Source organism: Ammospiza nelsoni, chromosome 17 (assembly GCF_027579445.1).
Source record: "Ammospiza nelsoni isolate bAmmNel1 chromosome 17, bAmmNel1.pri, whole genome shotgun sequence".
Classification (NCBI taxonomy): domain Eukaryota; kingdom Metazoa; phylum Chordata; class Aves; order Passeriformes; family Passerellidae; genus Ammospiza; species Ammospiza nelsoni.
In genome coordinates this window covers 13967620-13990019 of record NC_080649.1, presented here as the reverse complement: position 1 = coordinate 13990019, position 22400 = coordinate 13967620, and the positions used below count along the sequence as shown (strand labels likewise).

Sequence of the window (22400 nt, the reverse complement as noted above, 5' to 3'; positions counted from 1 at the left end):
CACTGCTGTGCTCAGCTGTGCCTTAGAGTCTGACCTGACTCCCACCTCTCACCTCCAACAGCAAAACATTTTCATTTAACCTAAACTGGGATAAATGCTTGATTTCACAGTAAAATCCTGCTGGACAAGAGCTGCTGCTTTTACATCTAGAGGCACTGGGAGACACTGAACCTGCCCCACACTGAAACATCCTGAAACAGATGGGAACTCACTGCTCTGGAAAGAAATTAAAGCAGGGACAACCAGGGAGCCCTTACTTGTGTAACTAATCAGCAATACAGTGATAGACCCAGAGGCCTGACAGAGACCTCCACGTGATTACAGCCAGACCTCAGCAAGGACAGGCACCATGTAAACAAATACAGAATTTGCAAGTAAATGTAATGAAATTCATGTAAATGTAGAAGTAAATGTAACGAATTCGAGTTTTGCAGTAAACAAAAGGCAGACTTACTCTTTGCAAAGGAATCTGTCATTATAGATCTCCTTTAAATCAATAAATTAGTGCTGTTGAATCCATCTTAGCTTATGGAGCTCATCCTCAGACTTGTGTCCAGATCTTGTCCAGCCTCTCCTCCCACTGTGGCTGCCCTTGGAGGACATTCCAGCATGAAGGTGATGAAAACAGCCCCAAGCAACCAGTTTGGGTACAAGGAGCTCTGCTGCCACACACGTCACCGGGGCTTATAGGACCTGATTCTCAGGTTGGGAACCAGTATGGAAATCCATGGAACTACCTGAGCTCCAGTCTTCTAAACCTGTTTTGGGCTGGGGAAGTCTGTCTAGACAGGGCAGAAAGTGTTTGTAAAGTGAGACTGGGTTTGATGCTGGTGTCTGAGAGTGGGTCAGCTCTGATGGGACACTTGCCTTTGTGTGTGGCTGCTCTGAGGGCATGGGGGAAAATGGGGGCACTGAGGGGGAGCTTGGGAGGAGATGGTGTGAGGGGGACATTGAGAGGGAATGTCCACAGTGGGATTGAGAGGGGAAACGGACTGAGAGGAGAAAACAAAGAGGGGACATTCTGAGGGGGACATTGAGAGATCATCTCTGTAGGACTGACTGAGAGGGGAAGCTGAGAGGTGACTGAGGGGAAACTGAGAAGGGAGGTGGTGAAGGGGGCATTGAGAGGGGACATCCATGGTGAGAGTGAGAAGGCAGGCTGGAAATGTAACTGTGAGGGAAAACTGAGGACGACGCAGGGAGAGACTGAGGGGACATCCATGGTGGGATTGAGAGGAGAGACTGGGGTGGGGGCTCTGAGAAGAATGAGGGGAGGAAAGACCGTGAGGGGGCATTGAGCCATCCGTGGTGGGACTGAAAGGGGAGATTGTGGGGGTGAATCTGAAAGGACTGAGGGGAAGGGGGGATCCTGGGGAGACATGGAGGGGTCACTGCAACATCTGAGGAGAGTCAGAGAGGGGACTGTGAGGGGAGACTGGTGAACAACTGAAGCGAGGGCTCTGAGGGGAGACTGAAGGGCCAATGAGCCGTCCATGGTGGGACTGCGAGGGGAGATTGTGGGGGTCACTACGAGGGGACCGAGGAGAAAGGGGGACTGTGGGGAGACTTGGAGGGGTCGCTGTGAGGGGAGCACTGAGACAGCTCTGGTGGGACTGAGGGGAGACTGCGGGGGATGCTGTGAGGGGGGAACAGACACCTGAGGGGAGTCGGAACACTGTGAGGGAACAGCTCGGGGGTCGTGAGGAGGAGCCCCGACAGGAGCAAACAGGAAAGACCGAGGCGAGGACTTGGAGGGGGAGAAGTGCACTCTGAGGGGATTGAAGGGAGACTGTGAGGGGGCACCGGGAGGAGGCACCTGAGGGCAGACGGAGAGGGGACGCTGTGAGGGGGTACTACGGGGGGCAGCCCCGACTGAAGCAAACAGGGCAGACCGAGGCAATGGCGGAGAGCGAGCGCACGGCACCGCAGGCACGGTGTGTGTACCGGGGTCGCCGCCCGACCCCCCCCCCGCCGCTCCCGAGCCCCTCAGCGGAGCAACTGAGGACGGCGCCGAGCGCTTCCGGCGCCGCGCGCGCCTTTCCGGCAGGGCGGGGCCGCGCCGCGAGCGCGGTGACGCAGCGCGCAGGCCCCGCCCCCGCCCCGCCCCCGAGGGCTCTGGAAAAGAGAAGAGAAAAAAAAACTTTTTTTTTTAATTGAGGAATCAACAGCCGCCATCTTGTCGCGGAGCCGGAGCGCGGCGCGGGCGGAGCGGGCCGGGCCGGGCCGGGCCGGGGCAGCGGGGCCGCCCCGCCGCCGCACGGGGCAGCCGCGCCGAGCGCCGCCGACGCGCACAGGGGGCTCGAGCCAGCGGGGCGCAGCCGCCCGGAGCCAACCGACCGCCGCCGCCGCCACCGGGAGCCGCCGCCGCCGCCGCGCCGCGCTCATTGTTTTGGGGCGTTTTTGGGGGGTCGGCGCGTTTTTCCGCTTTTTGGTGATTTTTTTTCCTTTTTTTTAATTTTTGCCCCCCCCCCCCCCCCCCCCCGCTCCCTTCTCTTCTCCTCCCCCCCCCTCCTCCCTCCCCTACCTCGGCCGCGGGCGGGCGGCGGGCGGGGGCCGGGGCGAAGCCGCCGCCGCGGAGGGGAGGGGACGGGGCGAGGCGAGGGGAGCGTGTGGGGGGGCGGAATGCGCCCCGAGTGACGGCCTGAGCCGCCATCCGGGCACCGCGGCGGGGGGAGCGCCCGGGAGGAGCGCGGCCGGCAGGGAGGGGGCGCTGGGCCCTTCGCTCCCCGCCCCGAGCCCTCCTCCCTGCGGCCTGCGGCGGCCCGGCATGGGGGAGCGGGGGCGGCCGGCCGGGCACTGAGCGGCGCTGTTGGGTTCCCGTGCGGCGGAGGAGCGGGGACAGCGAGCTCGGCCCCCCCCGAGCACCCCCCGACAACGATCACCGGCTCCGCCGCTCCGGCCACCATGGCGGAGAACTTACTCGACGGGCCGCCCAACCCCAAGCGAGCCAAGCTCAACTCGCCGGGCTTCTCCGCCAGCGATAGCACAGGTAAGGCCGCGGGGGTGGCTCGGGTGGGGCTCCACGGCGGTTCTCCCCCCACACCCCCCCGCCCCTAGCGCCCCGCCGGAGGGGGGGGCCCAGGGGCCGCCCGCCCTGCCGCGGTTCCTGGCGGGGGTGGGTTGGGCCTCCTGCAGTCGAAGTTACCGGGCGGGACCCGTACGCCAAGTACCGTCCCGGCTATAAATAGCGGTTGGAAAGAGACGGTTTTTGAGTTGGGTTTCCCTTCTTTTCCTTCATCATCTTCGTTTTTAGTGCCTCGGTTTGGGTGATGGGGGTGGACAGGTGAGTAGGGTGTGGGTAGGGAAGGAGAAGGGCCAGGCATGGGAAGCACCGACCGTCCTGCTTATTGTACAATCGTGGAATGGTTCGGCTTGGAAGGGACCTTAACGTCCGTCTTGTTCCATCTCCTGCCGTGGCAGGGACACCTTCCACTATCCCAGGGTGCTCCGAGCTCCGTCCAGCCTGGCCTTGGACACTTCCAGGCGTGGGGCAGCCGCAGCTTCTCTCGGCAGCCTGTGCGAGGGCCTCGCTATCGTCAAAAGAAGGAATTGCTCCCCGGTACAGAATCTAAATCTACCCTCGTTCATCTTAAAGCTGAAGATGCCTTCTTGGAAGGGTAGTTGAGGTTTCTGTCTACTCCTTAAACCCCACAGATTACCCACAGCTAATAGCCCTATACAGGCTTTTTCACTGTGCCCCTGTGTGTGACACACTACGGAATAAAAACTCCTTAATAGCTTCTTAGTCATAGAATGATTTGGGTTGGAAAGGACCTTGAAGACCATCTAATTCTACCGTCCAGTTAATACTTTGTGTTTTTTTTTTACCTCCCAACCTGTGACCGAGGTTTTAAGGTATTTGGCTTAAACTGTTTCGAGCATTTTTCCTTTAAACCCCAACCGATTTGCCGATAATAATTGAAGTTGTGGGGTTGCTCGCGTGCCGAAATGCCCGGCAGCCTGGCAGTCACTGCGACTCGTCCGTGTCGTGTAGTGTCTCTGGCGCGCCTTTTTCTTCAATTGTGATGGGTTTGTAGATAATAAAACACATCAAAATGTCTCGTTTCCAGCCAGTGTGTGCCCGTTGTAAGTACACACGTGTGTGCACAAGAGCATGTGTGCCTGGACCGGCCTCTCCCGGTGTTCCGACTGTTTCAATCCCTGAAAGAGTGGTTTCAGAACAACACGAAGTCTGTTGCACTTGAATTTCTGCTTTCAGAGATTAATGAATCTTGTGGAAAGGATAGTGATAAGTTAATCATGCTGTGCCTGCTGTGTTTTCATAGACTGAAAAAAAATATTACTATAATTGAGCTGATAAATTCTGTGGGTTTTTTCGTCTTGCTCAATCTGCATTTGGCAACACTTTACAGATGCTTCGGTCCTTTAGGGGTTTTTTATGGAAACCTTCTCTTCTCAGCCTGCAAATAAATGAAACAAGCGAGAAAGAAACAGTATCGAGTAAGAATTGTCAGGGAATATCTAGGTGAGGTCTTGTGATTGAACCTTGTTAATCCCTGGTGTGGAAGCACTGGAATATTTGGAAGGCTGATACAAAAGTTGCTGTGAAATGCTCTTTGTAACTCAGAACAAATACAGTTTATAGTTCTTTAATTCTTCAGCGAGACATTTTAGACTCTCCTGGTAGCCAGTGTCTTGGTTTGGTTTCTTTTTTTCCTTTCTTCTTTCTTTTTTGAAGTTCACTTGGGCTGTTCTGGAATGCTTCAGTCTTAATTACGTCCTGTTCAGCAAGTTCTCATGTGTCTCGGGGAGCTCTGTGTGCTGCTGGATGTGTGAACTCCAGCATCTGCAGAAAGTTCTGCAGGGCTCAGGGGGCCTGGGGGCACTGGCATGGCAAACCCCAAGTTCTGTTCTGGACGAGGAGTTCTGTCATCATCCTGCTGTTCCATAGGCAAAAGTACCTCTCTGCCAAGGGTGTGGGTAATGTTTGTGCACTTAAAGAGAGGCTTGTTTTTAGGAAAAGCACTTCTAGGTTTGTTGCCAGCAGTTAATGCTGCTCGTTGAAGGCTCACTGAAGGTTTCCGTGCATTGTGGCAGGCGATACAAATAGTTTGAGTAGTGATTGCTGTCAAATGCCTGCTCCTGGAACTGAACCAGGCTGCTCCCTGCTGCTGGGGCTTAAATGGAAAAGTTCTGTTGCAGCCTGGAAAGTGGCCTTAGTGATCAGGGGAGCTTGGGTGTGAGGATTTAGCCCTGAGTTGAGCAGAATTACGGTAATTGCAGTGGCAGCCCCGCACGGGTGGGTGCTGTGGCTGCCGTGAGCAGGACGTGCTTTCACAGCCGCCGCGTCGGGCCCGGCTGAGCAGTTTGGCTCAAGCCTGCAAATGCTCACACCCGAGGCTCTGATGGCAGGCCTGAACATTGGGCAGAAAGCAACTGCTCTCCTCCTTGTTTATATTTCTCTTGATGCTTTGATGCGGTGATGTTAAGCAACTCCTTTTGTCAGGGTAAGTTTTAGCTGCCTTTAATCTTTCTGATAAAAATAGCTCCTCAGCTTACCGGGGCAAAGTTTGTGCCATTGAAATTGGTGTGTTTACCTTCTGAAAATATGGCCTTTTCTGTTAAACCTAAGCAGCTAAATCCACTGTCTGGTGTTGCAGAAGGGTGAAGAGATGAAAGGATAACAGAAATGGGTGCTGTGACCATCGTTAAGTTTCATGATAGTCTCATTTTGCACTTGCCCTGCTGCTCTTTGTATCAATAAGGAAGGTTAAGACTCCTGGCTGTTAACTTCTCTTGCCATTGCTGGGCTGTATTGAACGAGCTGACTGCTGTGGTAAAATGTCTGTGGGAAAGATTTTTCCTTGTCTAGCCAGGTAGGAGTAGTGCTTTTGTCTAATTACTGCTATTGGATACACAGGAGTTTTCATACCTAAACATTTGTCTCCTCTGTGGCTGTTGTGAGATGTTCTCATCCAGCGCCGCAGAATAAACAAGGGACTCCTACAAAAAGTAGAATTACAGTAACTTTGCTTATGGCAGTGTGTTATTTCAGTGCTGATTGTTTTGTACATTGCTGGCATTGGTCCTTCAGCAGAATGTACACAGACCTGGCAGCGTTCTCGAGCTGCTCTCAGGCTGGTTGTGAAAAACGTGTCTGAATGGAGCAGCAGCAGAGCTGGAGGTGTTCAGGGGCCCCTGGACTGTGGTCCCTTCTGCAGGTAGCTCAGTGAGGGTCTGAGTTTCACTAAAGTCATGCTTCTGTCTGCCTTCATTGTGTTCCCTGCAGCTTCTGCTGCTGTGGTGCTGCGCCAGTTCCAGAAACAACACAGCGTAATCTGGGCCACAGCAGAGGGTGTCCCTGACGGCATCAGGAGTTAACAAATTCCTAAACTAGGTGAAGTTGGGAAGAAGGGGAGATGAGCAGCTTCCAAAGTCCATTAGAGCTAGGTTTTCACTTCACACTTCCTTGTGTAGGGGCTTTTGTTGATTTTTAATAATTTTTTCCTCCGTAACTTCTGATCCTGCACAGATGAAGCCACGTGGCTGCTGCTGCTGCAAAAGCTGTGGGCCAAGCTCCCTGATAACTCCTGTTCTCTTCCTGGCCCATGTGTTGGCATCCAGGGCCTGGATTTTACACTGGGGAAAGGCTGCCCTGTTACACGTGCCTCCCTTCGTGCTGAGATAAGGAGATCTCTGGCTGACTCCCAGCCAGCCACAGAACTGCACAGGAGCGAGTTCGTGTCGATGCGCAGCCTGATTTGATCCTGCTCTCCTGCCAAAAACCAGATAGGTGTATTGCACTGGGTTTAGGTTTTAGTTTGAGAAAAGAGGTGGACAAAAGCAAAGTAGCTTAAGGAAAGACAGCAAGGTTTTCTAAGCTAGTGTTCACATTCTTAGCAGAGACTTCAGATGGAGTGACGTCTCGGTGATCTAAACCCAGATTTTGTTTGGGCACGTGAAAGCATTAGTATGGATGTTTTAAAGGGTTCATTGCTGCGTGCCTGAAAAGCCTCATGGAAGCCTGTGTAATCCATCTGCTCTTGTTTTGTGTGGTACCTGCAGAACTCGAGTGTCATGTGTGTGCTGTGGCAGTAAGAATCACAGTTACACACTTCCTTATTCTCTCCCTGGAACAAGGAAAAGCATAATTTCATTAAGTGAACACACTCTCATTTATAGGCAGAAAATTTAGGGAAGAAATTCATTTTCTGAAAAGCTGTAGGTGAAGGAATGTGCATAGTTGTAATTATTCATGGGAATGTCCTTTTTGTTTGTTTGTTTTGTAGTACTTGTGCCCTAACTATCTGGGATGGGAAAACAAGGTGGGATATTCATGGCTATATTGTTTCTTGTAGAATACTTCATGGTTATATTGTTTAAGACTCGTGGAACCATGGGGGTGGATGATGCCAAGCAAGATGTTTACTTTGAGCTAGAGATTTGATACAAACTCTTTAGGTTTTTCTCACCTGAAGTGACTGACCTGCATAACTTGATGCCAGCTCTTGTGATCTGGGACAGGAGATTTTTGAGATTAGAAATGTACTCATTTATAGAGTCTAGCACAGCTAATTCTTACCAGTTCCTGGGGCACTGCTGATAGCAGGGTACTGTGTACTCTCCCAATGTTTTTACAGGTTTTTCCAAGGAGTTTGACACTCATGTCTGTGTGGGATGAAAAGTTGAGCAGATGATCTGCTAGCCTGATCATATGTGACAGTCCACAGTCCTACCATTTTGCCCATTCCTTTATTTTTTGAAATTCATACTTTGATAATTGCACATGTGCTGGGGACTTCAAACTTCTTCCCTCTCCAGTGACTTAAAGTTAGCTAGGAAAATGCTGTGCCATAGAGCTCCTGGAGAAGCCCTGCCAGCAGCAGGCAGGAATAGAGGCTGTGTCTTTGCTGTACTCCAGAGATCTCTTGGTAGCTTGTGAAATGATTCCCAGTTTTCTGCTGCAGATTATTCACTTTCTATTTTGGCTGGACATTCCTTGGAGTCGTCGTCCAGTGCCATTAATTATTTCTACAGCAACATGCTGTGCTTTTTCATTATACCTGCAGCTTCACATTAAAACCCCCCACATATTCTTAGTGTTTATCTTTATTATATTTTACTTACTGTTGCTATCTGCTAAGAGAGAAGAACATGAAAAAAACCCCTCACCCTCTTAACAGCACACTGCAGGTTAATGTGAAACTAGGGTGGAGAGGGTAGTTGAAAAACACAATTTGAAAAATTCTGGGGTTTGTTCTTATACAGTGAAAAAAATTGAGGGATAACTTAGAAATCTGACACATCCACCCTAATTTGGTTTACACTTTCAAGAATTTTTGCTTTGTAAATCTTCCTTTTAACATATGTTATGTTTTCCATCTGTCTTCTCAGATGTCTAAGATACAGAGAGAACCTAAATTGTTTATTTGGAAAACTCTTTAATAAAGATGCTTCAACAAATACTATCAAGTATTTTGCAGAATCATAAGTGTGAATTAAAAGAAAACTGCAACTTCTATTAGCAGTGATAATTATAACTCTTAATCTAAATCTCTTAACACACTCTTCCTTTCCTGCTTTCTTATTTGCCATCACTGAGAAATAAGGATGTTATTTATGGTAACTAGATAAATACAGTATTTTTGGTTTGCAGTTTGTGTGTGGATATATTTTTATTTATACATCTGTAAGTCAGTAAAATAATCCCCAGCTTCCCTGCTGGTCACCTTTAGTGCTGTGGAAGCTTCCTTGGGAAGACAACATTGGGAAAAGGAGTTGTTCTTCCCTGGATGTCTGTTCCTCCCAATCTCCTGGGCACATGTCATTTTCCTGCTGCAGTTGGACATGGCAGAGACAGGAATCAGAGCTGGAGCCCTTCTGCTGCAGAGTGAGAAGTCAAATGGGACACTGGATTACAGCCCCTGTCTGTGTGTGTGTCACCGGGAGAGCATGAGCTGCTCTCTTGCTCTGCCCAGCTTTGCCACCACAGCTACCTGGGTTAGTGGGTGTTGCTGGTGACATCACTCCTGTGTCATCTCTTGTGTGGTGTCATCATCTCATGGAGAGAAGAGATGGGGAAATTACCAAGTGCCTTGAGTTAAGTACTGAGTGTGAGTCTAGTTTGGAATTGCTATGAAGTTTTTTCCTAAGTTCATAAACTCTCTAAAGGAAAGTATTAATGAGAATCATTCAAAACAGCCTCATCCCACTAAAACCAATGCTTTGAAGTAAAAGATTCATGAGAGAGTTGGGTTTTTGGTATTTTCAGTTACAGCTGGAAGCTTTTTTAGACATAAATATACAAAAATCGTTAGTTTCAAGTGCTCGTCTGCTGTTACTTCCTTGTGTGTGTTTGGTTTGAGTTGTATGTCCTTGCCAAGCAGAAGACAGTTCCCTTAAATTTGGTATCAGAAATAGGGAGGGAAAAGTGGCATTAAAAATAAAGGAATTTGTACTTTTTATGACTTCTATACATAACAGAGCAGACCCCAGACTTGCCTGTTTCATAGTAATGTTGCTTGGGTTTTTTTTTAACTTGTTTCATAATATTCCTTCAACTACATATTTATATATTTCACTCTTCCCAGAACAGGCCTGTTCTGTGGTTCTGTTGGAGAAGCTGTGTTAAATGGGAATTGTCATAGAAGGACTTGTGTAGCTGAAGGGAGCTCCTGAGCCAGAACTGAGCTCCAGTTCTCACTCCTGACACTGTCACTCATTGTGGGGAGCAGGAGGAGCTGAACACTTCAAAACCTGGACCACCTGTGTTGGAAATATATTCACTGAGAAGTCTCTGGCCAGGGAATGTCACAACTAAAGTTTGTTTGTCAAGATAATTCCTGTCTTTATGTGTTGTGTGCTGATTCCCTTTCCAGGTGGGCAGTGAGGGTGGCACAGCCTTAAGGGAAGCAGTGGGAGCCAGCTCAAGGCAGGCACAAGCAGACACTGGCTTGGTACAGACTGTGCATGTCATGCCCACTAATAATTACCAAAATCTCAGGTTATTCCTTTTAAAAGGGTCATTCAGAATTTAAATGTTCTGTCAGCTGTTAAATTTGGGGAAGAGGCACAATGTGTGTGTTTGTGATAGGATGAGAAGGCTCACTGCTGGTAATGTTAATGTGCTGCAAGAACCTTTAAATATTTAATCTTCATCTGGATGATCTTGTGAATGAGAAGCTGATGTGTGGTGTCTCTCAGCCCATAGGCAGATTGCCTCCTCTTCCTTCTGTCTGGGTTTCTCTTCTTATGGTAAATAAATGTACTGAAGACTTCTTTTGCCTGGTAGCCATGTGCACTGAGACAGTAGCCATGTGTGTCTTGTGGATGCTGCTGGGTGGGATTCAGACTTATTCACAAGAGCAGACATGGCACCTGTGTCAAAATAGTGGAGATACCTTGGGAAACAATTAAGAGGAAGATTGGTTTTGGAGAGGGGCAGAGGAAGGCAAAGGCAATCCATCATTTGCCACCTGATGCTTCCAAGAGCAGACCAGAGTGAGCACTGTTGTTGGGCTGCTTCTGCCACACATTTTGGGGTTACCTTGGCTTTATTCCCCTCTGGCCTCTGGGAAGAGGTTAGAGACTAGCTTCTTATCTGGATATTTTTCATGTTTGCTTCTTTATATAAGCCTTAGTGCCAGGTGCAAGGGCCATTTTATGTGCTCACATATACTACTTTGTAATTGATAGGGTAACATTCAAGTAATCTGTGATTTATTTTTATGAAAGGGTAGAATAATCCCTAAACCCACCAATTACTTCTGAAATAAACCAGTATCTCAGGTTTTTCTAGATTTTAACCCAGGTTGTGTTGTCACTATGAGTACAGCAAAAGAGAGATGATGGAGACAACTTGGACAACTAGAACAGAGAGAACCTTGAGGTGATACAAAGCATGGAAGTGGAAAGAGAGGCTGGGGACTGACCTGGTGTGACCAAGGAAGGATCTCAGTTTGTACTACTCTATTTTCATGGAGGTGAGGAGGAGGACAGGGACAGAGCAGGTGGCTTTTCCTGTATCAGGTGGTAGTTGTTGTCACACCTTAGTGGTGGCACAAAGGATGTGGAAATGTGCATTTTCCCCATCCTGGCTCGTGTGTCTGCTGGGGGAGCTGGTGTCAGGAATACAGGCAGTACTGCAGCAGAGGTTAGAAGAGAACTGATTTTTTTCATTAGTTTCATGATTTGTTTGTTATAAGCTTCAGTTTTGAAAAGTCACTTAGTTGCTGAAACCTTACCAGAATGGATTGGGGAAGATACTAGGAACTGTCTCTAAAATCCCAGCCACTGGAAAGCAAGCAAAGGCAAGTGTTAAACCAATTTCAAAAAGGGTTAAAAGACAATACAGTCAGACTGTTCAGCCTCCTCTCCATCACTGGGAAGGTCATGGAGGAGCTGGAGTGAGTTCAGGGAAGGCTGCTCAGGAGTTTGGGGCTGGAGCATGTGCCCTGTGAGAGGAGGTGGAGAGCTGAGCTGCAGTCAGACCTGATGGCCCTTCCAACCTGAGTGACTTTGGGCCTGTCAACAAGAGAGAGCTGTGATGATGATTCCAATGAATTTTCTAGAGATAAATCCCAAGGATTCCAAATGGTGATGTTCATATCAACACATTTGAGTTTTGACCACTCCAGTGACTTAGGAACGAGCAACCCAGACCGTGTTCCTTTCTCATCCCAAGTGCAAGCAGTTTAAGCGATCAGGCACGTAGAAATTTAGTTAAATATTCAAATCTCTTATTATTCAAGTCATAAATTGTTGAGAGTCATCCACATCCTCGATGTTGGATCTCTTTCTTTCTCATCACCCTCCACCCAGCCAGGTCCCATCACCATCATTCTCAACCTGGTTGTTAAACATGGTGTTCAGAAGAAGTGATGCTGCTCTGCTGAAAATCAAGGTCACATGCATGTCAGTGCCCAAGCTTTCCATGTCTTGTTAGGGAAAGACACAAATCTGAAGTTTCCTTACTGGAAATTTTAGATTTTTCTGTGAACATGTTAATTGTTCTGAAACATTAAAAGCAATAATTGTCTTTTGTGAAACAATAAATTACAGAATCTTCAAACCTGGAAAGGAAGTTGGAATGGACATGGTAATTGCTGACTGTTCCAGACAGTGTGGCTATTGAGGAGAGCTACCTGACAGTGAATTTTTGGGAATGGCTGGAGCTCTGGACTGTTGAGGCTTTGTCTGCTGGGGTCTGGCGTGATTGAAAGAAGCCTTACAAAACAAAATTGGGCTCACTGAAATGTAACAGCTATGTTGGCATGAAAGAAAGGCCTGGTGAAAATACTGCTTGTGTGCTGGACTGGAGTGTCTGCTCCATGCCATGAACAGTCAGTTTGTGACAGGACAGCTCCCAGTCATGTCCCAAGCAAAGATTATGCTGTAAAAAATGAAACTGAATTTGATAGTTCTCCTCCTGCTTGCTGTGAGATACATTTGAGATAATAAGACACATAATGGAACACCTTAGGATGTTTGTCACCTCTCCAGGCTGAGCTAAAGGGGAAAAAATGGTGACATTGAAGCAAGTTAATTGATTGAATATGTATGTTAGGAAAGTCTCTCAGTAACACTCACAGGCAGTTGTAGAGATGACAATGTTCTGCCTTCAGGATGCAGCAGAGTTTTGGGTTTTTCTTCTTCTGAGAAGGCCTAGAAGGAAACAGAACGTGATTTTTTAAAATTCTGGTTGCTGAAAGTGTTGTCCAGGAAAGCAGAAAACTGTGACATTTAAGCTCACAAGACTGAAATTAGGAGAGAAACTGTCTCAAGTGTGGTTATCTTCTATGTGTGAAAATAGCTGCTCGAGGAAGGCAGAATGCTCAGATTGGAGAAGGAGCCCTTTGGAAAGAGTGGGGGTGTGGTACTTGCCTAGTGCTTCTCCATGCCTTCCAGAAAACATAATCTCTGATTTTTTGGTGCTCTGCTGTTAAGAGGACATTGGGGTTTATGTGACAGAGGTAATGAAAGGTATCAGGATCAGAGGTGCTATGTTAGAGACAAGACCCAACGAGGTGAATCTGCACAGCCTTGGTCAGCTCTGCTACTTCACGAGCACTGAGTTAGAGGTTTGTGCCTTTCGGGTTTAGGGAATGTGCTCTCCTTTAAAATCCACATCACTTTTCCTGCCCTGATGTGTGCTGGGTGTGTGGCAGCTTTGAGGATGGAGCAGGTTAAAGCTTGGTGGGACCTGTCAGCAAAGGTGTTCCCTGGCCATTGCTTCAGGTAACTGCATGTAAAGGCAAAAGCATCCCTTGAGTTTTTTTGTTTTTTAGCCTCCCGGTAGCTGCCTTTGAGAAACAGCTGAAGCATTGAGAATGGGATCAATTCTGTTCTTCTTGTGAGGATGGAGGCACTGCAGTTGCTTTTCATTTCTCTGTCAGTAGGAATGGGCCATGTTCTTATTATGGCAGATTTTTATACGTGTGTAAATATACTTATTCTTTTTATAACTGCCAAGACAATCTCTTATCTTTATGGATTTGTTGCAGACATGCTCAAGTAGATTTTTGTTTTCTGTTGTATTTTATAACCGTTGTAAAATGTGCCTTGTGTTGCTGTTTTTAATGTGCATGACTCTGATGAAATATAAAAGAAGATGATTAATCATTGCATGAACAATTGAATTCTTGGTGAATTTTTACAGGACCATTGTGTTAAGTTGTTTACCTGCTTTTTATTTTCCTGCTGGCAGAGCAGTACATTTTCCATGTCTAACCTAAATGTACAGCCTTCTTACAGGAGCTTAGAAGTGGTAGATTATTTCAGGTTTTAAGTGGCAATATTCCCAAATGCTTTCTTCACTCTTTTTTGTAAACTGCAAAAACATTTCCAGTTCTTGGCTCTGGCAAGACTGAGAGAGTCCAGCCAGCCAAGCAAAAAAACAAATTGAGCATTTATACTCCAGCATCCCATTTCAAAATACAGCTGGAAAAAACTACTCTTTAAGCCACAGCAACATCTTCCCCCTTGACATTTTGTCTCTTCTTCTCTACCCCTGTTCCTGCACCCACACATCTCTTGTCCATGAAATATTAACAATTTTGATGTAGAAGCTTGGAAGAACACCTTTATATGGGATTTACAGAAGTTGTGTGAATGAAACCTTGAATTTGGGGGGCTGGGGTGATGAGAGCAGTTGAAGAGAGGGAGAACCTCAGCCCTGGCCCCATGTGCCACCCTTGGTGATGCACAGGCAGATGGATTTGGTTGGGCTCCAGTGGCAGAGCCTCCCAGCATTCCCAGCTGAAATAGGGAAATTTGGAAGAGGGAAAGAACCAAAATGTCAAGAAAGTGGCAGACTGCAGCCTGGTCAGTGTCCACATGTTGTGTGGGAAACTGGAGGAAAGATGAAACGATCATGGAGTCAAAGGTACACCAAGAAAGATGAACTAAAGACCTGAAATGAAAAGAAGCAAGTAAGAGAAATTAAAAATACTTTAATGAATCTTGCTAAGTGAAATGTTAGCTTGTTCTTTGCCTGCTTGGAGGGGAGCAGGGGCTCTGTTCTGAGCAGGGTGTGTTTGTCACAGCCGACATCATGCAACCCTGGAAGGATTATTGACTCTGGTAGGTGATGATGGCAGTGTGGGCCCCTGAAGGACATGGTGCTTTGAGCACCTCAAAACAGCCAGAATTTAATGGTTTTGTCTCTGTTTCCTGTGCCTGTTTGTGTAACTCACCAGGCATTGCTAGTCTGACCATTTTTATTAGTTTTTCTTCAGCTAGGTTGAATTGGAAATGCACATGCTGATAAAAGCTATCACTACACTATTAAAATGTACTGAGATGGCTTGGTGATGCATCTGTGCTTTGTGATAGTTTGTGTTGCTTGAGGTTTGTTGTTTTTTTCCAATATACCATCTTACATAATTTTTGCAGCCTGGATCTTGCACCAACTTTTTGTGGTTGAAGAGGGAATTAAACTTTAAAACAATGAAGCCCTTGAAATATCCTTCTTAAGTAAAGAACTCTTCTTTGCTCTAACCTGGAAAAAATGTGATTTGTTGCTCAGTGTGAAGGACTGGGGTTTGTCAGGGCTGGCTTGGGGGGCAAAATAATGTTTTCACTCATTTGTTACAGTGAGAAGTGATTGTTTCAGTTCACATCCTTGGATTGGAAAACTCTTCCAAGATGTGTTGTGTGTTTGAACAGCTACTCTGGTGTATTGAGGCTGGTCTGCTTAGATGTTTATAAATATGTGCCTGTCCTTATGTCTTCAAATATGTAACTTTTATTTTCACATGGCAGTACCTATATACAGTGAACCAACATTCTGTTTTTTAGTTACATACTAGAATAAATTGTTACACAGATGCTGCTTATGATGTGCTATTAATAAAATATTTTAGTGAACCTGAGTTAGTCCTTTAAAGGAAAAAAAAAAGCCCCACCACTTTTTTATTAGTCTGGATGTTGCAGCCAGGCAGAGCTGTTCCTTCAAGTGGCTTAATGAAGATTTGATTGATTTATTTTGCTCATCTGGAGAGTGTGTGGATTACCTCTGTCAATATTGGGCATGATAAATGATGGCTGGGCACTTACAGAGCAATTTGAATTATTTGAGCTGTTCAGGAATCGAGCAGTGACTTGATTCCAGAGGCATTACAAGGAGAAAATGCTGAGTCCCTTTTGGGATCTTCTGAGGTAGCAGATCATGGTACAAATCAATGACCAGAAGCTGATCTGAAATGTCTTTATATGTGAGACTGGGATCAAACTGCTGAGGAAATCATTGTTGTTCTTTGAAGTTTTGAAGCAGTGCTGGAAGATGTTCTTTGGCCATGTGCACACATAAATGACAGGGTAGAATTGCTGGGTGAAATGCGGCGCCTTGGGATTACAGAGGAGGTTGGAAAAGGTGATGTAATTGCTCTTTTGGGAGCATAAATCAATAGGAAAAAAATCTGTTGTTATTTCTGCCTTCATCTTTTAGCCAAAACAAGGGAAATCTGAGCATTACATTAGATCATTGTATTCATGTCACCTTAGTTTTCTTAAGCTTCATTTTATTGAAATTCTTGCCAGAAAACCTGCTTATTGGGCAGGGCTGTGTACAGTGTGTGATGGCTGCGCTCTGAAAGGCTCTGGAGTTTGTGTCACAGGGACCCTCACTCGCTTCCTAGTCCTGGGTAAAGACATCCTGAATGCCTGTGGATGTTAACACTGGTACAAAGTAGCAAAGATAAATATTTTAGCTACTCATTTGTCATGTCTTCTCACCCATGTTTCTGTTTTAACTTGTAGATTTCGGATCTTTGTTTGACTTGGAAAATGATCTTCCCGATGAGCTGATCCCCAATGGCGAGTTGGGCCTTTTAAATAGCAGTGGGAACCTCGTTCCAGATGCGGCTTCCAAACACAAACAACTTTCTGAACTTCTGAGGGGCAGCAGCGGCTCTTCCTTGACCCCAGGGATCGGCAATGTGAACTCGAGCAGCCCTGTGCAGCAGGGAGTGGCTGCCCAGGTGCAGGGGCAGCCCAACAGCGCCGGCATCGGCAGCCTGGGCGCCATGGGCAAGAGCCCGCTCAACCCAGGGGACTCCTCTGCTCCTGGCCTGGCCAAACAAGCAGCCAGCACCTCTGGACCTACCACACCTGCATCCCAAACTCTGAACTCTCAAGCACAAAAACAAGTGGGAATGGTGACGAGCAGCCCTGCGACATCACAGACTGGACCTGGGATATGTATGAATACTAATTTCAGTCAGACACACCAGAGCCTTCTCAACAGTAATTCTGGTCACAGTTTAATGAATCAGCCTCAGCAAGGACAAGGGCAGGTAATGAATGGATCTCTTGGGGCAGCTGGAAGAGGAAGGGGAGCAGGAATGCAATATTCTGCCCCTGCCATGCAGGGGAATGCAGGCAGTGTGCTGGCAGAGACTTTAACCCAAGTATCTCCACAGATGGCTGGGCACACCGGGCTGAACACAGCACAGACAGGAGCTATTACTAAAGTATGTACATGCCATTTACTGTATTCTATTTACTGCACTTGTTTTTCTCCATACAGGTGTTTAGGAAACACAATAGATCCTTTTCTGGGACAGAACTAAAGGATGTGCTTTTCTTGAGTCTGTAGTTCCCCATTTCAGTCACCAGTGATATTGTGAAAAGGAGATAATGGAAGCAGTTCTTCTCATGTAATCAAAAATGAAAGCACTTGTTGAAAAAGACATCCTCGAAGCTAAAAGTTGGAAAGTATCTTAGCAGAGTGAATTAGAAAAGAGTAGCATAATCCTGCAGAAAGGAAGCAGATGATTTCTCGTGTGCAGGATCTCAATTTAGCTGCCAGACAACGCCATCTTCTAAAGCAATGGGAGCACTTGAAGATGGAAGGGAGAAGTGTAGCCATTGCTCCTTTTGTCAAGGACCTCTGTCAGCAGCCGTGCAGCAAAGGTTTTTAAATATGGAGGAACTGATCTGGAAACATCAAATTTCACGTAGATTGCCAAGCTAATGCAAACTGTGCAAGGGGAGGGCAAGAGCCTCGTTTGGTGGCCATTGTGGATCAGGGCAGGGAATGTATACCTGGAAGTATCTGCTTCTGTCATGGGGTGCTGCTCTGGCTCCCTGTTTGATACAGTTACTGCTTTTTAGTTCTTTGTTTCCCCGGTGTGAGTTTAGAGCAGTGTTTTGACTGCTGCTCCTCCTGCCCTGTGCCTTATCTCTTGTTTGGATTGTTTTGGTATAGTTCCTTCATGAAATTTTGATGGCAACCCCACCATGTTCTGATATGTAGAAAAAAAGGTCAATTTTTATCTCTGATATTTTATCTATTCATACATCAGTAGCTGTTGTCACTGTAGTTGATTAGCATGTAAATGTTAATTCATTGATGTGTTAGTATTGTGGAAAAAATTGCATTGTCTGACATGAAAGTGTGTGTCCTGTAGTCTGAAGAGGTGCTCACATCACTTTGGAGTACTGCATAGTTAATTTTAATTTTTTTAAAAATAAAAGCCATAAAAAGCATTCTCTCTGCAGTGAAGAGATGCTTCTGCTTATGGAAGAGATACTTGTGTTATGAGTGAAGGTCAGAGCATCTGAAAGTTGACATAACTGTTTTGGAGGCTGGAGACAGCTAATTTTGTTGTGTGGAAGCTGATTGGTCTGCACTGAGAGTCGGTTTATCTTTCTTTTGTTTTCCTTTGAAATTTGTGGGAAGAGTGAGGAATTCTATTTATCTGGCATATTTCTGTGAATTTACAGATACCTAAGTTCTTGGGAGTAGATTTTTCCTTGTCACTATTCAGTTTTATGTGAACCAACTGAAGTAGAATTACCCCAAAGCAAAGGACTTGCTGACACAGTCTGTGTGAGCCTGATGGGGGAGGTTCTGTGAGGTCTTGATTTATTTTAAACAAACCCACCTCTGGTAAAGAACAGGCCAGATCTCAGACAAATTCCACATTTCAAGGACTTCAGGCTTAGCCTGTTGCCAGCTGCAAATGGATTCACCAGCTTGGAGAGGGACCCAGAGTGCCTCAGTTTACACATGTGCAAAAAGCAAAGTAAAGTTGGCTTGAGCAAGGAATGCACTGGAAGAGAATAGTGACTTTTCATGACAGAGCACAAGTGATAAAATGGTGCTTCTTTGAAGGTGCACTTCAAATAATTTTAAAAACTTGGCCAAGTAAAACAGGAAAACTGGTATTTTCCAGGGCTCCATCTCTTATTGAATAAGATTAAGCTTAAAAGCATTGTGTTTATTTAAAAAGTTTAACTTTATATACATCTTCTTTTTCTCTTATTAAAGAGAGTAGATGAGCTGAGTATTTTACACAAAAATTTTGTGTTTCCATTTTGGAACAAATACTTGCTCCCTGAATTTTCCTGTACCAAGCAGCAGTGCTCTCTGTCTTTGCCATTTTCTTAGTTGCCATTTGAGGATTGCTGTCCTTTTCCAGTCTCTCCCCATCCCCCAGTTTATTGTCCTAATAGGATTATCAGCCATGATTGTGTGTTAGCTTTTTCTTATTGATGCTTCAGGAAAGCTTTTCTTAAAAGCAAAGAAAAACTTCAGTGAGCTTGTTTGTTCTTCTGAAACTGGAATTTCTGCTGAAGGAAAATTTGGGTTAGTTTGTTTTTTCACCTCCTGATTCCCTGGTGTTTACCACTTAATGTGTACAGCTTAAAAGATTTAAAGAGCTGTAATAAAAGTGGTGAGGCAGCTGATCTACCTAATAGTGAACAGTGTCCAACTTGTCTAAACAGCTTAACATGTAGCTGCCATCCTGCTGTATCTGTATCAAGGCTGGAAGGAAATTCTCCAGGCAAAGACTGTAGCAATATCCTAAGGGAAACAAAGAGCTGTGAAGTACAAATGCAGAAAAAATACCTAAAAGAACTATTTATTATTCTAATTACATTAAAAACAAGTGATGTGCATCTCTGACTAACCTTGTTCAAGGTTAGTCCTTGAACTCAGTAGCCCATTTTTCTCAGTTCAGTGTGTTTATATGCACTATGGGGAACTCATGATCCTTCATGGTTTGGGACCAGTTTTGTTAGGCAAGACCTTGCTTCTGTGGTGGTTGGTTCTAATCCTTTTTTAGTGTGTGACTAATCAATCCATTCCTTTGCCTGGTTTTGTTTGTTGTGGTGTGTTTATATAAGCATTCTTTCTATTAAGAGAAAAAGAAGGAAAAAATATCCAGAATCTGGTCCCTTCACCTGATCTCAGAAACTGCAAAGATTCATTTCATCTGAATCATCATCAACCATGATTGTTAATTTTGGTCTGGACTTGCTATTTTAAGGCAGGACTGAGCAGGGTGACTGAGGTTTGTGTTCCTGTGCTTGCATGAGCCAAAGGTGGGGATAAACCTTAGCCCTAACCCATTCAAGCAGGAGTGGAAAATAACTTAATTCCCAGTGTCAGAGGGCAAGAAGGTGCTGATATCAAGACAATAATTCTTCCATTGGCAAGGAGAGATTAAAGTGAAATACTTCCTCAATCTGTAGAGATGTGAGCAAAGATTTCACATGATACTCCAAAGATCAGTGATTTTTTCTTACTGAGATACCTGGAAACCTTTGAGGAACTCCCTCTTCCATGATACTGTGTGTATCTCTGCTCCCTTCACTGGCAGTCTCCTTTGCTGTAACAATTTTGCTTGTAATTGTGGCATTGTGGCTCTTTTTTCTTGGATAACACTACAAGGAGAATTTTTATTGGACTGGGTTGAAGTTCCTTAGGAAATCAGCTTTAAAGAGGAAAGGATTTGTCTTTGAACAATTATTGATGGGAGTAGAGAAAACAGATCATCTTATCACAATCATTTCCAGCAGTAATGAATTGCCCTTTTGTGTTGTACCATGTTTTTTGTTGAGTCCGTTAAGTCCAGAAAATATGTTCAAACCATCTAGAACATCTTATTAGAGGTGTTTTTTTAAGATTGTTGGTTGTTGGATGTGATGAGCAGTAGCAAAGCTCAGCAGATGGTCATTGCTTCCCTAGGAATGAGCATTTCTTTGGAGACATGGTTGTGTTTTACACTCCTGTTGCTGTGGGAGCTCTTCTTTCCCCAGGTGAAGGAGATGAAACCTTCCTGTTGTTTGTGGCTGCCAAGGGCTGGAAATTGAGTTTCTTTCATTGAGTTGTTAGAGAGTCTCTTGCTGAGATGCATTCCCTGTGTGTAGTACAGCTGTCAAAGCCCGTGGAAAGTTAGAAAAAAATGTTGGGGAGTTCCCATTTATTTTGTATGGTTCTCAGGCTTCCTTTTTGCCCTGTGTTAGGAGTTCTGGACTGTGATTCCTCTACCTGGTGCTTCTGCTCTTTCCCTTAAGTGGTGAAGTCCCATTCAGATGAGAGGACTCTTGAGTGTTTTCTTTTCCATGTGTTTCCAAGCTACAATGCCTCCTCATACAATTCTGTAAAAGGAACCCCCTTTTCTTCAGTGACTTCAGAGTCCTGTCACTCCTACAAGGATATTCTGGTACCCAGCAGCAGAAATGAGGAAAAAATCTGGAGTTGTGCCATGGCTGATAATCTGCAGAAGGTATTGCTGTTAACCTGCAGTGAAGATACAGCTTGCTGGGGGCTCCTTTCAAAGTGTTTTTCTTTACAGAACCATTAAACCTACCCCAAGTTCAGCTTTCCTTATGAAGGGCAGGCACAGTTTAATCAAACATGATTGGGCTCTGTATGCCTTAGAAAAATATTTAATTGTTTGGTCAGACTGAATCTATAAAGAGATGAGAAGAAAATAGTTGTTTATTTTCATACCTGGTTATGAGGTTTGCAACATTAATGGTTGTTTGGGGTTTTTTGGGGGATACCTTTTTGAAGATGGAAGATTTTGAGTAACTTCAGTCTACCTGTTTTGAAAACTGTGAAGGAAAATACTAATATTGATATGAAATAGAACCTGTGTGCAGGGATAAAGTGATGGAAAAGCTGATCTGGCTGGCAGATCTTCCAGTGTAGTATTCCAGGAGGTTGCAGGGAGTTTAGATCCAGAGTTCCAAGTGCTGTGTGCAAGAGATGAGTTTTCCTTACCTCTGTGTATGGATTTAAGCCCCACTGGAAGTTGGTACCAGCATGGGATTGGCATCAAAACCTGAACAGACTCAAAACAATCCCTAACTGTGCAAAACTAGATCTGGTCTGCTGGATTTTTGCCTATGAGTGCAGAACAGTTTTTTCCTCTAAATGGTATTGGCCTAATTTGTTTGGACAGTGCATGTTTTCAACTTTATTTCAGTCAAAATAGCTACATGGCAGTGTATGCTTCAGTAAGAGTAAGGTCAGATTAAAGAGGAGGAGGAACTCTTACCAGAAGTGAACTTCAGAAACCAGTAAAACCATTTTTTACTTCTACCAAGAGAATAACTTGTTGTCTTGGGGCTTTTTAATGTAGAACTATAAAAGAAGTGAATTCTGTCGTTGTTTCCAGGCAGGGTGTCTGTCTAATACATGTGCCTTGGACAAGCACATTCACAGTTTTGCTCCCTGAGTGGTGTTTTGGTGTTGGAAATTAATCTTGAGTAAATTAAATATGATAATGAGCTGTGTTAAAGAGCAGGATTTCCACAATGTATGTGGTTACGTTACTTGTGAGGAAAGTGTGGTAAGGAAAATTTGTGATGAGAAAAAATGAAGCCAACTATTTATTTAAACAGATCCCCCAGCTGCTCTTGCTGAGTACCAGATTTAGATACGCTTGCTGATTGTGAATTAAGTCAGCTGAAGATGTTCTCATTCCTTTGCAGCTCTGTGTGTTTTAGCAAACTGCTGGTGCTGTTTGTTTCTGTGGTGGCTCTCAATCTGTCTGAATTCTGCCTGAATTGTTTTAACATGACTTGCAGTTAATTTGCTTCTCATCCACGGAGTTGTCCGTGCTCGGCTGCCAAGCTGCCTGTCTCCTAGCAGACCATGCCTCTGGCAAACACCAGTAGCCAGTCCAAATCATATTCCAAAC

General features: G+C 45.4%; 1 protein-coding gene across 4 annotated transcripts in view; it reads left to right on the top strand.

The window, feature by feature from the left end:
- Positions 1–2370: 2370 nt before the first annotated feature.
- Positions 2371–22400, top strand: part of CREBBP (CREB binding protein) — a 96737-nt gene continuing 76707 nt past the window's right edge. The window contains exons 1-3 of one of the 4 annotated variants that reach the window (XM_059484038.1): positions 2372–2989; positions 16219–16754; positions 16881–16931. In XM_059484038.1, coding sequence (XP_059340021.1) covers positions 2905–2989; positions 16219–16754; positions 16881–16931 — 672 coding nt within the window. In that variant the 5' untranslated portion in view covers positions 2372–2904. Of the gene's footprint in view, positions 2990–16218; positions 16932–22400 lie in introns of all 4 variants that reach the window. The other 3 variants (XM_059484037.1, XM_059484036.1, XM_059484039.1) reach the window with 3 other exon arrangements.